This window comes from Drosophila mauritiana, chromosome 3L, assembly GCF_004382145.1.
Source record: "Drosophila mauritiana strain mau12 chromosome 3L, ASM438214v1, whole genome shotgun sequence".
In the NCBI taxonomy this organism is placed as follows: domain Eukaryota; kingdom Metazoa; phylum Arthropoda; class Insecta; order Diptera; family Drosophilidae; genus Drosophila; species Drosophila mauritiana.
In genome coordinates, this window is record NC_046669.1 from 7,042,775 (window position 1) to 7,060,423 (window position 17,649).

Consider the following 17,649-nt stretch of genomic DNA (forward strand, 5'->3'; position numbering starts at 1 on the left):
CTGATACATTTCATTTGCAAAGACAATTTTAATATTTTTAAATGCCAATTCAAAGTGTAAATTAACATCATTAAATAAGGTCATAAAATTAGATATGTATCCCAGCTACTCACGCATATATATAACTAGCCTTCCTTATAGCGCGCTTTTATTAAATACCTAATACTACTAGCTTAAACGAGATTTAGTTATAGTTGTTTATCCAATTCTACTGCGAATCGCTGGAACTGGAGCTGGAGCTATCCGTGGACATGACCTCCACATCGTCCTGGGCGCGCGTCTCCAGGGCCACTGTGTTCCCAGACGCGCCCATGGTCATGTGCAGCTCTCCGAGATTCCAGTTAAACTGGTTCTGGAAGGCATTGGGCACCTCGCCGCCGGCACCACTGCCACTCCCACTTCCTGCGCTACCGGACAGGGTTCGCTGCTGTTCCGAGGGCATGCCGCTGTTCTGGTGGGTCACTGGGCCGCCGTTGATGTTCTGCTCGGATTTACCGAGCAGCCCGTTGCGCATCTCAATGTCCGTGGGATAGGGACGCCGCAGGTCACCTATGCACCAGGTGAGCGGAGCACTGACCGCATTGGCGGAGCTAATCCGATGTGCGTATTTGATGAGCTCCTCGGAGGAAACCGGTCGTTTGTTGGCCTGATTGATGCTGGCCAGTTTCTGACGTGCTTGGAAGATGGCCGTGGACAGTATGAGCTCCGCATCCTTTAGCGACTTTTGCAGCTTCTGGATCTCACGGTCCTACGGCGGAAATTCAGTTTTTAACTGATTTTTGGGGAATGCAAAACATCCACTTACGTGCACCTCGACCTTGGCGCGCAGTTGGTCCATCGCCTCCTCCACTTTTGCCTGCTCCTCCGCAAGTTCCAGCATTTTGCGAAATTCCTCATCCTTGGCGACCAGCAAATCCAACAGGTCCACCAATTCGGTGCTGGAGATTTTCTGGTGCGCCTGCTCGATCAATTCCTTGGCAATCATCTCAATATCGTCGATCAGGAGCAGGAGGCGCTCTTTTGTGCTCAAGTGAAACGACATTATCACGGCAAATCGTTTGTGCTAAGCAATAATTGCAATTTGTTTATTTCCACACCGCAATGTGGCCGTTGTTCGATTGCTGAAATATACCGTATAGTATTCTGGCACGCTGTTAATACCGCGCTGGAAAAATACCACAACAGTAAAGGTTGCCAGACTAATAAGTGTTGCCACATGGATTATTTTTTACACTCGAAAAAAAGGGAATCAAGTACTCAAGAATAGAAGGGTCTGTTTAAAAATAAAACAAATTCGCCGCGTTGTCTCTAGTAGGTATTATTTGCTTGTTTATTTCTCGTGTGTTACAATTGCAGTTACAATTTTAGCATAAAACTCTCCTGTTGATTAGCCAAATCAAACCTAATAAACCTTCTCAAATATGGCAGATTACAATACTCTGTTGCATCCTCGCGTTCGCGTCTCCCGTCAGTTTCACTCTTAAAACATACAAACCAGCAAGCAACTTGCAGCAGGTACGTTGAGGGGCCTTGTTAATAACCGTTTAGAACTAGTAGATAGTCTTACAATTAGTTAAGATATAAGTGGTTTATATGTGGCTATTCATATTTCTTCTCCGCCCAAAGGATCCCCTTTCATCAAACCGCATATGTACGTACATATGCATAACAATCAGTATCGCTGGCTCTCGCGATCCGAGTATTTGCCACTCAGCTTGCTAACCGAATAGCGATCCGAGTAGGCATCATACTTGTCCGCCTTGTAGTTGATCTCCTGCGGCGTGTATCCGATGTTCTTCTGCCAGTGCCGCGTCCAGTAGAGATCCTCGTTGCGCACCTGCGACGGCGTCTTCGCATCCCGGAACACGTACACACAGTAGATCATGCAGCCGATCAGCGTGAGGAAGCCAAAGACCAGGAACACAATTCCCAGTATCCACACGTACAGTGGCTCATAGAACTGCACCACAATGACGAATCCCAGCGTCACCAGGATCAGGCCCAAGTTGAGCAACAGCATCAGGCAGCACACGCCCTTGACATTGGGGCAAAATGGATTTGGGGCGGACATCGTTTCCACCTTGGCGCCTCGCCGCGTCGTCGAGCGCGCACTGCGTCCGGTCTTGGCCGTACTGGCCACCGAGTAAACACTCCGTGGAGCTCCTCGCGACACTGGACGCTGACTGTAGCGACTGCATTGGATAATAGACCGATTAGAAATGGATTTTATGGATTTTATAGTTGAAGCAACGCACCTGATCTCGGAGGGCGCCTTGTAGGCGGCACTGGTAACATAGATGTCGCTGCCGGCGTCACCAGCCTGGTCGTAGCTCAGGGCGGACGGAGCACGCGGTGGCTGGCGCGTGGGCGGCGGTCCGCTGAGGGAGCGAGGTCCTCCGTTGTCCGGCGAACTGGAGAGCCCCATCTGACTGTGGCTGTAGCTGCTCTGCAGGTGCTGGTGGTGTCCATTCGAGGATGAGGAGCGCTTCTTGCGCGAACCATTGTACTGCGGCGAGATGCGCTCGTGGGTCAGCGTGTACTCCGAGTAGGTGCGCTCCGAGGGCGCCCGGTGGGAGTGGGTCTCATCGCCGTCGGTGGAGTAGCCACGGTTCGAGTGGACGTAGGGCGGATCCGGAGTGAGGCGACCGTGCGTGGCCACATAATGGCTGCCCTTCAACCTGTAATTGGATCGCAAATGTTATCGCCGCTATATTAGCCGCTAAGTGGCCCATCCGCGCTACTCACTTCTTCACTTGTCTCTCGTGCATCCTGTATCTTTTGCTCCGCCTGTATCTGTATCTTTTGCTGGCTCTTCTCTGCGGCTGATTGACTGCTAATGGACCCGTCTAGCAATTCCTCGAGGTGCCTGCAATGGGTAAGTAAAGCAAAACAAACACACGATGAGCTCGACTTCATGGCAATTAGGTTTTGGCTTCACTTTATCGACTAGCTTAGAACTTTTAATTAGAGCGATGAAAGTTTCATTCGACTGCAGACTGCAGACAGCAGCCATATTCAATAAAACAACTGGTTTGTTTGAATTTCACAAGCGTAATGTAAAGTTTCATGGCTCTGTGTTCTCTGCTCGTTGTACAAGTTGAATAGTTAATATTTATTAAAATTACACAAAAACTCGAGAGCACCATCTGCGTCATTAAAAATTTCAAGCAACTCCAGAGGAGATCTTTTTCAATTGAATATAATGCGAGACGGTGCTTATATTAAACATTCTACCTTATCTAAGTGCAGCAGTTAATTGAAAACCGCGACAAAGGATCATAAACTCAGAGGTATTTCGATAAGCTTGCAGTCCATTGAGGATTCTCTGCATCCATTAATTTCATTTTGCAATCAAAACAGACCTTAAACTTCCCATACGCCTTGCATAACTTATATCAATTTATGGTTCCCGAGCGGAGGACACACCCAGCTTAATGATTGGAATGGCAGTTCGTTGCACTTTTCCGTTAAATTCGCCCCCATACCGCATACCCATACCAACCATCCTGGCCGCCAGGAACACCGCAGGCACTCAGCCAAGTTGGAGAAATTCGTTCGCTCGTTCGTTCGTTCTTTCAAGTTCATGGCAGAGAAATTGAAGTTGCCTGTCCTTCGCATTCGCCATTCGCTGGCAATTTGTCACTTGGTCACGTAGTGCTCGGTTCTGGGTGCGTCACTCCAATCCCATCCAACCCGATCGCACCGAGGTGACAGTTGATGAAAGGGAGCGCCAGCGGGTTAAGGGCAAACTGGTTCCATCGGCCGCAAACTTAATCTCTGCCCGATGTTCGCATGCATTTGTTTACGCACCCCAGTTGCTCATAAATCAGCATTTTTATCACACTCGTTTATGTCAATCAACAGGTAAGATAGTTTAGCAAACAAAGGTTTTACTATGTTTAGGTACATATATGATACCTGATTTTCCTCTGTGCATCATTAACCCCTTGCCAACTATGAGTTCTACTTATGACACTCGAATATGTCAATCAAAAGTAGCCATATAATGGAAAAACAAGAGTTCTTCTCACTTTTAGGTGTTTTTCCAAGAATTTTAACGAACCTGTTTGAGATTTGTGCCCATATCATGCAGCCTCTTATTATTAGCATAATGCTTTGAAGAAAAATCAGCTGCACAACTCAACTGTCCGTAATCAGATATATATATTTATTTTTAACGATTCTGGCTGTTTATAATTTGCGAACTTCCTTTTTTCGCAGCATATCATTAACGCCTGGCAGCTGATAAAATTGAGTTATTGCCTCGATTAGGCCAATTAAAGGGTGTCGTTATCGCGGCAAGTTGTTCCAGCAAGGATCGGCTGCCTGCTCCTCCTGCTCCGCTCGCCAATCCTCCACAGAAATGGCGGCCAGCCTTCTTATTATTTCAGCTGAAGCCAATCGCCGAGTGCATTTACATTTGTGCCCTGCCCGGCGGTCAATCGCGATACAATTGTCAGTTGGGATCTGGATCTGTGGACTCGTGTGGGGGTCTCTTTGCGGTTCAGTTCGGTCCAGACCCTCTCCACCCATTGCCAACTTTCAAGTTCAATGCGGTGATTTCTGTGCCTGGGGACAAAAACATACATTTATGGTGTGGGCGGGTACGTCGTCAAATGAAAAATCGAACTGGGTGTGCGGTTCGGGGAGTTTGGGAGACAAGGAACCTTAGGAGAAAACAAAAATAAAAAATTAAGAGAAGAAAACTGAAAGGGCGAGCGACCCTTTCATCTGTGTGGTCCCCGTGGCTCTGGCTTGGATTCGAGCCGCTCCATTTGGCCTCTTTGGCTGCGAGTATGTATGTATTCCACTGATTTCTGACCACTTCTATCACTTGGCGGCCATCAAAGACGGCGGACTTGCAACTCCCATGCGTCGGATTTCCACTCCGCACATTGATTTGTTTATGCGGTTTTTGGGGTTTGTTTTGTTAGGCCTGACTTACATTAAAGCCTTTTCCTTTTGCGAGTCCAAGCAAATGGAATGCGAATGCCATTAAAATGTGTTTGTTCCCGCATTTACCATTTACCTTGGCGCACCGAGAGACCTTAACATTTAACGCCACATAAACAGCCTTAATAAACCGTGAAAGCCTCGAGAACTCACTCGAGAGCATCGTTAGTTTCATATACATATATATATATATAAAATATATAAGGGGGCAACCATATGTCACACTTAGGAAAAACTTAATTAAAGTATAAATTTAAACCTATTTAGTTACATATAGTATCTGAAAGATATAACCTTTTGAAGTTAAGTTTCCTACAACAGAATATCATATTGAATATCACATTAAACTTTATCCATTTTTTTCTCTCTGTGTACTATATGCTCTTGCCCCATCACTCGTAAAGCATTTTAGATGGACCGGGTTACAAGAAATTTGCATTTTGTCGTTCGACCGACCGTTGAAGCGGTGGCGCCTCCACCATTGTCTTCGATGGATTTCACCACTTTCGCTGCTTCCGCTGGCGCGGGGGCAACAATGGGTTAAGAGCGGAAGTCATTGCTCGTCGCTGAAAACGAGAAGTTAATTCGCGGCAATTTGTGTAACACCAACGCCCAGGTGAGAAACCAGGCGAGGCGCCATCGCCAAAGTGAATGACCACAAAAATGCACTCCACTGCAAGAGTTGTGGTCAAGTGTCGTAAAGGTTGAACGACTTGAACTTGCTGGTGGAGCAGAAAACTTGTGGTCAGCATGCAAATTTCATGGCCAGAGAGGCATATTTTTCTTGTTTTTTTTTTTTTTATTTGGGGGCGCGGTTTAGAAAGTTTTGCTCCCCCTCCATGGCATGGATGTGGCCGAAAAGAAAAACTGGGCCATGGCATTCACTAGAACTGCAGGCCAGGCCAGTTGCCATCGAACAAATCTGTAACAGTCAACCCGCATTGGTTCGCCTTTCACAAAAAACAAAAAATCCCGGTGATGTTCGGCCGAAGGATGTGAAGTGGGCAGGGGATATCCATTTTACCTGGCCAAAAGTTGCAATAAATATCCCCCAGAATTCGCTAGAATAAATAATAACACACTTTACCATGTCATTCTGCGAAATTTGAGTCTCTGTGATATGCATTTTACAATTACCATTACCATTCGCTGCAGTATCTTTTAATATCCATAAATCAGCAAATGTTATGGGTTTTTAGCCTTTTTTTGTTTGGTTAATAATACGTTTGGGAATTTGTGAATGTATAACCTGATGTATATGGAATCTGGGAATAACAAAATTTAAAGCCTTCTGCACAATAGCAAACCAAATAGTTTGGTGTTTTCCAAGCCTTAAAACCCATTTCATAAGTCGTTTAGCGAGCACATAAGTATAAGTATACCGCTGGGAATTTATGAATATTCGAGTCTCGAATCAAAAACACTCAAATGCATTCGAACAGAATAGCCCCGCTTAATTGCGCACGACTATTAACTTTGGCTGCATGTTTTCGATAATCAGCATAAAATTTGATTGCATTATTGGGAGTCAGACACATAATGCTCATTTGCTGCGCTCTTCAAACTGGCCAGATCCAACTATATATAACCAAGTACGTACGTATATAATGCGTAGTCTAGTCGCCGATCTTAGACACTAAGTAGCCATGTCTGCTGCGCGTTAATCGCTTTTAATTGCTAAATTACGCGCTGCATGGCCGACATTGCGACGAGGGTCTGCAGGCTATATGGGTCTATATATATACATATATAACCATGTGTGTATATGGAGTTCCAGATGTGGAGCTCGGATCCATGAGAGATGGAGCTGAAGCTGGAGACACCGGTGCGGCTGTTAACACGCCAAAGAAAACGACCTGGGGATGTGGGACTGGCCAACACTAATGCGTGTAATTAGCCGCAAAGAGCAGGAGGGGCAGGGGTGAAAAAAGCGGCAAGACCACTTAACTGATTTATTAAAACGTTTTTCCATTAAATTTTTAACCCTGCCGGCTATTAAAGACACAAACGAACGTAGAAAAGAGGCCGCCGCGGATTCCGAAAAGGGCGCGCAGACTTGAAAAATGAGCAGCGTTTAAAATTATTCAGTTGTACAATGGGCAGGATGCTTTATTTATGTATATATTACAAAAATATTATACAATGCCATATTATTCATAAAGCGAGATGGGCAAGTTCTGTTGAACTTCGAAACTAACAGGGCTAAAACTTTCAACGCATAAAATGGCCAAGTTGTAATTTCACTGCGGCCCTTTCAAAGCGACCCATGGTAATCCAACAAGTTGGCCAAAAAGAATTCAAATGGGCGGTCAGTTGGCAAAACATTTTGACAACGACAAAAGGCAAAAGCCGTGCGAAATGGCCGAAAAAACCAACCAGACACCCCCTGCTCAAAAACTTTCTAGCCATCAAATGCTCGCTCACGTCGTCAGGCTTTTTGGCCAAAAAGGCAAAGGCAAAGGCAAATTAATTATGGCCAAGTGCGGGCACTGGGCGATGAAAGTGCGATAAAGATGCCATATTTCTTTTATTAATTTTTAAGCCATTTATTGCTGCGTGTTTCTAATGTTGCGCCGCGTCGAGTAAGCCATTAAAATCAATGGCCGATATGAGGCGGAAAAAGAATTGCACAGAAACGGACTCGAAAAGAAGTTTACAATTGGTGTTGCAAACAATATTAAATCCCAACAATCGGGTGGAGAAAGTTGACTTAACGGCCTTAGCTAGGCCACTTCCTCCTCCCAAAAAAAAAAAAAGAAGAAAAAAACCCCACCCACCTCCAACCGCTTTCAATTTTTTCCCTTTGATTCTTTCATTTTTTATTTTTTGCAAGCTCACTTAAGCAACAGTGAGCAAAATTGTTTACAGCGTTCGGTTGTTTTGTTTTTTTTTATATTTTGAGGCCAAAATGAAGCTGTTGTTTGTTGGCCAAGAAACGATGAAGTGGTCATGTGAGGTGTCTAAAAAGGTCCCTATTTCGACTGCGTCACGTTTGCCACATCAATTTCAATCAACCCCATCCTCCTTCCACTCCCCATTCTCGCCACATATGTATGACTCCACATGCCCCCCATTTTGCACATCAAACGCAACAGTTGTCTTTGGGCTCCAAACTCCACCAGAAACATAACATTTGGATTCAAGGGCTTAGAACATGAGCAGGCACACTTGAAAGTCCAAAAGGTCCAAGATGATTTGCGGATTTGGCACAAAGTTAAGTTCCATTGTTCTACTTTTTTTTACTGGGGGATCAAGCTAATCCGCTGATTGAAAAAAATTACTCATTGATTTGTAGTTCTTTGAAGCTCATTCGAAATGCGGTCAAGATTGTATTGATACTTAGTATGGTCCCTTTAAATTACAGGGTATGTATTATTTAAGTACTAAGAGTAACCAGTAGCTAAGTACTTCTATGCCCGCCTTTCATACCACCAACATATTCCGCATCAATATGTGGTGCAGTTCACACTTGGCCATTCGCACTTCATTAGCCCACTTTTCCAATATGGTCATGTGGGTGCCTGGCTTCTGGGCTAATGGTGTCGTCTTCCGGCATTATTGCACTCCATAGGTTGCCTTCCCTGCCATATGGCATAAGTAAATTGATTTTCACTTTGGCTTGAGTGCAAACAAGGGTGTCGTTCGATTGGCAACAGCACAATGAATGATCTGCTTAGACAGGCGTCTGGATTACTACCAAGATTATTACCAACGCTGTTGTGCCACATTAACCAGGTCCCCGAGCAGAACCGATGCAGATAGAGATCGTCAGGTGTTTTCAGTACTTTAGTTTAATTCTAACTGCGTTCTTAAGTCCGCACGGATACGTATCTGTGGCACACGGTCTAAATGGCACCCAAAACAATGCGCATAATAAATATTCTTGCTTTTGGGTTGAGGTGGTGTTGGCTCCAGTGGTTCGCTGGTGGTTTTTTGGTTGGTAGGGGGACTGCCATGGGTAAACCTGTTTGCCTTATTTATGGGCAGTCAGCCAAGGCAGTAGGGAACCCAAAATGTATCTCTTTGACTGCATGCCACCGCTACACAGCCGCACCGTTATAGCTTTTCTTTCGTTCTGCCAATCTCCCCTCCCCCCGCCTGCTACCGCTTTTCCATTTTCCTTTCCGACGGCCGCCTGTGCACATAATTCGGTTTCATTAATACACGTAGTTCAAATAACTGCACAAGTGCCTCTCTCGACTGAACATCAAAGGCAGACAGACCCACTAAACTAAACACTGCGCCACTTTTACGACCTCGTAAACCCCATAGTCGCAGTAATCTATTGATCTACAGACGAAGATCGAGTTGCAAACAAGTGGTGCAATGCAAATACAGGCGAAACTACCTAAGCCACTTTGGTGTTATTATGCCTTTTTAAACTTTAACCATATGGGAGTTGCACCTATTATAATAAAATACGAAATTTTTGGCTCGGTTTTAAAAACTAGTTGTACTTTCTTTTTTCGGACATATCTTTCAGACCAATTATAAAGATATATATATATGAATTTTTAATGAACCTACAGTGCTTGATGAGTGGATTCATAAGACTCCGTTCTGATTCATCGAGTTAATTAAAAACACACAAGATGTCAGATGTTAACTTGAATAACAGAATACTTTCAATTAAATGAGAAAGTGCTATAAGCAGGTTGATTGTAGTGAGTATCGCCTGTACTTGCGCTTTGCTATCAATCTGTTACATTAATTTCCATTGCACAACACAGCCAGTTGACAATAATGTTGGTAAGTTCACTTGACAGGGCAAATGAAAAAAGTGGTGGAAACAAATAAGAGCAGACCTTAAATATCAAATAATAAGCCAATGCGGCAGCAATCCACACATGAGCATATGCAAACTCGGCGCTCCAGATCGTGGCTATATATCCACGTCCACCACTCCACCTAGCATCCCGGACCGCCAGTGTCCGCCTTGGCCAGTTTGCATCGCCATCGGTTTCCCACGCTAGGCTGCAGCTGCTCCGATCGCAGCGGATTGGCTAGGATTGGATCGGAATGGATCGCCATGGATCGGTGTTGAGAATGCCCAGTTGGTGGCGGATACCAGTATTCTAATGCAGCCGGGACACGGATGGAGATTAATTAATATTGCAACTCGTTAGGCCGTTTTTTTTTTGTTTGTGCACATTCATTGTTTCACAATTATTTCGCTGCATGGCGGAAATTCCTACACCAGTTTTTCTTCTTTCAGGAACTCCATTTGGGTTTCCCTCAAAAAAACTTAACTTATGTAATTATACCCTAATGTTTGCATGACATCTGTAATCAACGTATTTTGCGATGACGCGACTCCGGTGATGAAGATGAGCTTAGATCATAGAAGTAGTAAACAAACTAAATATGTTGAACTTAACGAATCTGCGCTAAGTATCAAACACAATCTTGAGACTACTTTTTTTTCCCCCCATTGTATATTTGTTTATAAAGTTATTGTATTTTGGCTGGCCGTCAAGGTCTTTTGGCGGCGAAACGCAGACAGCGATTTATGAGATGGGTGTTGCCATTTATAATTTGGCCAACCAACTTGATGTTGTATATTATTTGCTTTTGCTCGGAATACATGTATAATTTCGTAGCCACGTCGGAGATTTGTGGGGGCGTGTTATGTGGCCCCTGAGAAAATGCTTTAATGTCAAGTGTGGCTCACAGAATCTCGGCTGAATTTGGCTGGCATTGTTTAAGCTTAAGCCACTCGAGAAGCCAAAAAACTGTGTGTGCTTTCAACAAGTTTCAGCTTCTTTTGCCATTTTTTGATTGCTTCTCGCTTTTTGGGCACATTTCATCAAATGCTTGCTCACTCAATTAGATGTTGAAACTGAGGACGTTGCCATGGCTCGGAATTTGCCTCCGATTGAATTATGGATTGAGCAGTGAAGAGGTTTTGCATATTGAGCATTGTTTATTGTTTATACACTTCTAATTGTTTCCCAGGCCAAATGAAATGCGATAGGATTTATTTGGGGCTTAAGCTAGTGGGAGCATAGAACAAATTAAGGAAGTAGTATAGTTTTAGTTTCTAACACAGTTTTTTCAAGTTATTAAGATGCTCTTAGGCAATTATACATATATTTCTGAATACGTGTTTAGCAACCAATTAAATTTCACCAGTCAATATTCTTTAGAATTATGCATAAGCGTTGTAAACACAATAATAAGAATGCCAGTAATGGCCTTTGAAATCGCTGTTCAGAGTCTAATGAAACCCATAATTTGCTGCTGGCTGATACCCTAAAAAATCGAATCAGCCATCAGAAATCAGAAATCGGAGCCAAAACCGGTTGGCATCATTGATTCAATAAGCATTCAACTTAGCATCGCTCTGCGACTCGATCGCTGATTTATATAGCCCGAATGCAACCGCGGAATGCCTGAATGTTTGAATGTCGGATACTTTTTCGTATAATTTGCACGCAATGAATGTGCAAGCGACTCGAGGCATTAATTACATGTGATGATGACATCACCATCACCAAGTCATCTGTCGGTTTGCAGATTTCAATTGCATGCAGTCGCCTCAAATGTCAGATGAAAGTTGCAGTTGGTTGGATAATTCGTACCTGCATAATGGTTGGTTTGGTTTTTAGGTTCAGTTTTTAGTTGTCTTTCCGATTCACACGCAAACATCGAAAAATGAGAAAGACTGCGAAAGCTGGGAGTTTATTTTTTTATGCATATTTGTGTATAGTAACTTGACTTTATATAACCAACTTGCCGAGAGTGATTACCTCTGATTGATTTGTGTTTTCTGATGAGTATTTTGCATATATACATATGGGTATATACCCTCTTCGGTTAAATTTTACTGTGGAGTCAATGAATCGCTAGTTTCTCGCCTAACACGTATACGCACCGTGTGCAGCTGCAAATTGGCCGTTTAAAACCTGTCTGCGCTGAACCGCAACAGCCGCAGCAGCATTACGTAACTTTCCCTGCATCTTGCGAATTACGCTGCTGACCATGAACAGTGGTTTTTTTCTTTAGCTGAAAAGCTATCATCGCCAAAACTCTAATTGTTACCGAATTCGGCGCAATCACGAAACTCACAACTTCATGTTGACCCCAAACGAGAAAAACCCCAGCACAATAAGAGACAGAAAATTATCATTATTATCAAAACATTGTCATCAAACCAAAAGAAAAAAAAAAACAGGGGGGCTAAGAGAAAAACTAGAAACACTTGGCCGCTGGCGTTGGTTTTGAATTTCTAGCTGCAACTTTTATTGGATGGCCAGCGTGCTAAGCATGGCTGGCTTTTAAGCATAAACATGGCCAACGGCGAAGACACGATGAAATAGTGCCGAAGAAAAATCCAACCAACTGAACAAGCAAAACCAAAACCAAAAGCAAGTTCTGTTATGCACAGTGGGTTAGTTACATTGGGGGGTTTTTTCTCTCTTATATCTGAACTATGGTAACTATGAGAGCTGCAGATACACCATATAGATAAGCCAGCATTGAAAACGCTTTTCCTAGTCTATAATAATATTGGTTGGGTAAGGGCTTATGTCAAAGCATTCGCTTGATATGCCTTTTGCCATCACGATTGTCACTTTCGGGCGAAAAGTGAAAGCCATAAATTAAATGCATATAAGCACATTAAATTTCACTCATTGATCCATTTGGTATTGGCATTTGTACTGGTCTCCCTGTCGCCTAAAGGCAATTCCACAGATTGCAGTCTTGCTGCCAAATGACCAAAGAGTGCCTTTTCACTCGAATTGCCAACGGATTTCGGTGCGGAGTATCATTTTTGGTCCGTTGACAAATGACATAAGCACTCCTCCTTCGGCCATCGAGAGGCGAACAAACTGAACGACAAAAGACCGAAAATCGTGCTCATATAAGGCCAGTCCACAGACAACATTTGGCTGACACTTTCAGGGTCAACCGGTGCGTAATCAATGGAATCACCACCCACGCAAAGGCAAAAGCTGAGTTCGGTTCAACGTTTTGCGGAAATTGAAACTGAAGGTGGATGGCAGCCTTAAGATGCTCGAAATGCAATTACACTGCGCCAAAAAGCAATTTATTGGTAAATAAATAAAAAAAAAAATAATAAAAAAAATTTTAAAAAAATTGATGTGCCCGAAAAATACTAGAGATGAATTTGAATATTGAAACCCCAATATATTGATCCGAAGTCATTATAATACGAAACCATTAAATAATTAAATAAAACCATCGTATAAGAAATTAAAAACTATGAAAAGTTTAAATTTAATTGAAAATTCACAGTCTCAATTGAGTTAGCATATCTTCAAATGATCTAATTTTGATATGAAACATGTGTCCTTGGATTTCTCTCTCTGTATTTTCGTCTATGCATCCACACAACTTCCTTTCATATACATATATACAGAGATATGGGAATGTATTCCGCGGCATGGTTGTGGGCTACAAAATAAATAAAAATACAAAAACTGGCTTACCTTCTCTCCTCATTGTTATACAGTTGAACTGGCCGTGCTGTTGGTATTGTTTCGCTTATTTATTGTTAACGCTTTTTGCCAGCCAGTGCGACAGGTTGTTAGTTTTTGGCCGCTGTACACATTTCATTACACTTCACTTGGCTGCTGCTGCACCGAAAATCGAGAAAACAAACATTGGCAATGCGATGGTTGGGTTGTGTGGAGAAAAATATTAATGCAAATATGAAGGCGATGACATCGTCGCCGCTTTGCAAATGTGCTTGTGTGTGTGTGTGTGTGTGTGTGTGGGCCAAAAACCTTTACTGGTTCTGGCCAAAATGCCAGCCAACACATTAATACACGGAATGATATAATCGCCTGCGCTGCCATGAATGAATGAATGAAAGGCGTTGCAGCTTCTCGCAAGTTGGCTCGAATCGGTCGGTGTGAGGCGGCCCAAACACAATGGCCAAGAGTTCGGAACTCGTCTAACTTGGCTCAAATCTTCTTGGCCCGGGCACTGCTGTTTTACATTTTTGTTTCGCTTTTTGCGGCGGCACAGCAAATTGCAGCGCCATAATGAAATCGCCCATAATCTTGGCTAAGGCTAATAATAGCAGCAGGTTTTGGAGCTGGCCAACACACAAATACACACACACAAACACACTCGCGCACACTCTTTGGCTTAGACACACACACATACAGATGGCGAGCAAATTTGGTCAGCACTCTGTTTGTTCTTTTCTTTTTCTTTTTTTTTTTCGCCAGCAGATCGGGCGTATACTTCACGTCGAAAAAATTCAAATGACACTCACGTAATCCGCTAAAAATAGTTGCTTTTGCTGCGCGTTATTTATCTCAGATTTTTTTTTTTTTCGTTGGAGTACAACTTTGTTTTGTTTGTTTGGCAATCGCGGAGATTGCAAAAATTGGACAAAATCGAAGCGAACGCGTAGCGATCTCGGCTCAAACTGATCGCTCGAGAGTTGCGACAACGTTCCAGCACCTGTGAGTGGTCTAAACTGGTCTAAAACGCGACTCGAACCGGTTGCGCTCTTGGCCAACTCAATCCTCCACTACCAACTGTTCGAGCTCTTTCCCAGCTATACTCGCTCTCTCTCTTACTCACTCTCTGTGGCTTTCTTGGCCTGGCCGTGCCGGTCTCCACCATCTGCACTTTGCACTTTTGGCGACTGCATTTTGTTGTCAAACTGCAAAAACTGCATTTAATAACCGTTAACCGAAACTTCTGCAACACGTGCACTGCATTCGCACACAGAGAAAAAAAGGTAATAAGAACCAAGACATTATTAAAATAAAGAAAAATTATCTTTGGCTTAGAATTTGTATTTGCGTTTGGTTAATAAGCTTAAAAAATATCTAAAATATTTAGTTGTATTTTATTTTACTTAAAAATCAATATGCAGATTACTTTTACACCTGAAAACTATTTCTACATAATTCCCCATCTAGCTGTTAAGTTGTCACCAGAGAACTGCAGCCCGCCACTGGCACTCTACGTCCACCCGATAAACACTCGGTACTCTAGGCACCCCGTGTTTTTTGACACCCTACTTGCGGCAACACAAAATACTCGAGTGTTTTACCAACGTGGTGTTATTGTTACGAGTAAAAAAACCACCCGAGGCCTGCTGCGCAATAACCATTTGGGTGAGTGGACGCACAGTCAACGATCGGCCGCACGTCATTTTTTGTATGCGGGCTGCAGTTCTCTGGTCATTTTTTGTACGCCTAAAATTTGTATGGGTGGAAGCGTGACGGGTATAAGAAATGAAGGGTAAAAGGGAATACCCAAGAAAAATTTCGTGCTCATGTCTTTGCTCTTCAATGGGTGCCACCCGTTTCGAATCATTGCCTTATTAATTTTTCACACGTCGCTAGCTGAATACTCTACTGACAAATAATCTTACATAAAGTCATTTTTGAAATGAATTTTGTGACATTATGTACATAGATTCGGCTATTAGCATTATTACTATTACTATTATTTTTACTAGAATCTATATTTAAATAATAATAACGTTAATAATATATAATAAAATATATATAATATATAATAATATATATATATATAATAATTAAATTACATATATATATATATATTAATAATATATAATATAATAAAATATAATATAATATATATAATTATAATAATATATAATAATAAGTTGAAGGGCATATTTTACAAAGTATTCGACAAAGTCTAGAGCCACGCCGAAAGAATAGTGTGTATGGAGTGTAAAACGTATGGAGTTACGCATCTTGTCTGTGACTCGCCTATTTACGAGACACACAAGTATTTTTGGAAACACCCGAGTATTTTTGGAAACACCCATGTGTTTAACGGTAAACCCATAAGTGTTTTTCTCACTCATCCCTTTTTAGGCAGTGTGTGATCGGCACCCGCGACGCAGAGCACCGTATTGATTCGGGTGCGCGCACAACGGGGTGTCTTGTCTGCATGTTCAGATTTATACTGTGTGTTTGTAAGTACCCGCGATGTGCGTGGCGGGTAGCACCCGCACACAAAATTGTAGGGTGTGAGTCGAGTGGTAAAAAAGTGCCACCCTTGCAGTTCTCTGGTTGTCACATTATCTGTCTATGAAAATTGTTTCAGTGCACTGAGAGGTTAAGTGGGTGGTGGGAGGAGTTGCGGGTGGGAGTGAGAGCGTTACAGGGGTTACAGGGAGGTGAACTGCACTGGGGGCTTACTGCATTAGGCTCCACTGGCTGACAGGCAACGCTTTTGGCCAGCTGCCGCACGTGACTGTGCAATGCTTTTGACTGCTGGCTGGAGCATTAGGGGTCATGTTGGCTGGCGGGCAGAAGTTGGGGGCTTAATTTGCATCATGTCATAGGATGAGTGACATCGATAATGGGGCCAGAGGCCCAACTCTCTGGGTCACTTTTCCCCGCACATCCCGCTCTCTCTCTCTGTGAACGTTTAAGGTTGCAATTTATACGCTAAATGGTATTCAAAATAGTCAGTCATGTAAAAAAATATTACATGCCACATTTTTCGACATTTGTATAGAAATATTGCGCGAAATTTTCCAACAACTTTCGTGCAACTTTCGTTTGCGCAGTTTGCATTAGTTTGTTTTCATAAATTATTTTGCATTTATAATTTGAAAAAATAAAAATAATGTATATATTATTTAACAATTTAGTTTTCATTTAAAATGGCTTCCAAATGGACTGAAAAGTGCACTTACCAGCTGTTGTTTAACTTTCCTCTGAAACTGAGATATGTGAAATATTTGTTGTGTCAAATCCTTACTAATTTTTTTATGGTATTTGCTCCGTACAGCGAATGTTGTCCTGCTCTAAGTTGGATATCTTTGATTCTGACACGAACAGGATCCTGTGCATACTTTGTGCATTGTCTATTTCAGGTTTTCCTCCTGCCAGCACTTTTTGCACACACTTTTTTGTGAAATCCCTCACTCGGTTCTTCAGGGTAGTAGTAGTAGTAACTCGTTCGTTACTTTTTGTTGACTTTACGCATCAGGCGCAGCTCGAGATGCTCTGCTGTTTGTTCTTTGGCACTGCAAGTCGTAAAAGTTTTTGTGTGCGCGCTCTGGTGTCATAAAAGTTGCATAAAACTGCACAGATTTCTCAGTCGTGAGTGTCGTGAAAAAGTTTAGGTTGTGCCTTAAATACAATGAGACCATCTACATATGTACATATGTATCGTCTCAAAGGATCGCTTTAAGTTGACCCCTTTAAGTGGCAAGTCGTTCGTACGTCATGTGCTTAAAATGGCAGAAAAAAGGCAGGGGAAAAACCGACGGGTTCGCATGTGTCGGGATTTAATTTAGATAAAAGCTTTTCCACACTTTCACTCCGGACCTTTGACGTGCACCAGATAATGCCTCAAATCAATTCCGCAAACATTTTCCCGGCCGCAACCCCGACAGCAAGACGACAATTTGTTTTCATACCTCTGACGTTTGGCCTGTCGTCGGGATTGATTCTAGCTTATCAGTAGATGAAAGTTCTCTGGAAAATTAAATTGCTAGCAAATATAAATTATCTGCAAGCTGATAACAAATCTTACTCTTCTAGCAGCAATTACTTATCAATTAAAAAGGGTAGAACCTAAAGAGTTTCTTTGATTTCTGCTTGTCAGTAGGTGCGCTTCGTCACTACGTAAAATACCGTCTACAGTACAGTGTAATCCTTTCCATAGCAATCCCATATTTACCTTTTCCCACCTTTTTCAAACCCTTTTGAATAAAAG

The 17,649-nt window shown here is 42.7% G+C and overlaps 2 protein-coding genes across 5 annotated transcripts; both read right to left on the reverse strand.

Annotated features, from left to right (window-relative positions):
• Positions 1-88: 88 nt before the first annotated feature.
• On the reverse strand, positions 89-1,121 carry LOC117139769 (mediator of RNA polymerase II transcription subunit 4). Its single transcript, XM_033302365.1, has 2 exons — positions 806-1,121; positions 89-748 (listed from the first exon to the last, which is right to left on the reverse strand). Exons 1-2 carry the CDS (start codon positions 1,040-1,042, stop codon positions 209-211), a joined length of 777 nt encoding a protein of 258 aa, XP_033158256.1. The 5' UTR covers positions 1,043-1,121; the 3' UTR covers positions 89-208.
• A 186-nt stretch (positions 1,122-1,307) lies between these two features.
• LOC117140367 lies at positions 1,308-14,366 on the reverse strand. Of its 4 annotated transcripts, none has more exons than XM_033303231.1 (5): positions 14,201-14,366; positions 13,407-13,550; positions 2,746-2,866; positions 2,256-2,678; positions 1,308-2,192 (listed from the first exon to the last, which is right to left on the reverse strand). In XM_033303231.1, the coding sequence occupies exons 3-5, from the start codon at positions 2,766-2,768 to the stop codon at positions 1,673-1,675; spliced, it is 966 nt and encodes a 321-aa protein (XP_033159122.1). In that variant the 5' UTR covers positions 2,769-2,866; positions 13,407-13,550; positions 14,201-14,366; the 3' UTR covers positions 1,308-1,672. The 4 variants fall into 4 exon arrangements, with proteins under 4 accessions (XP_033159122.1, XP_033159119.1, XP_033159120.1 ...); XM_033303228.1 differs by having other exon boundaries at positions 13,407-13,553; XM_033303229.1 differs by having other exon boundaries at positions 13,407-13,553; positions 14,089-14,366.
• Between the last annotated feature and the right edge of the window lie 3,283 nt (positions 14,367-17,649).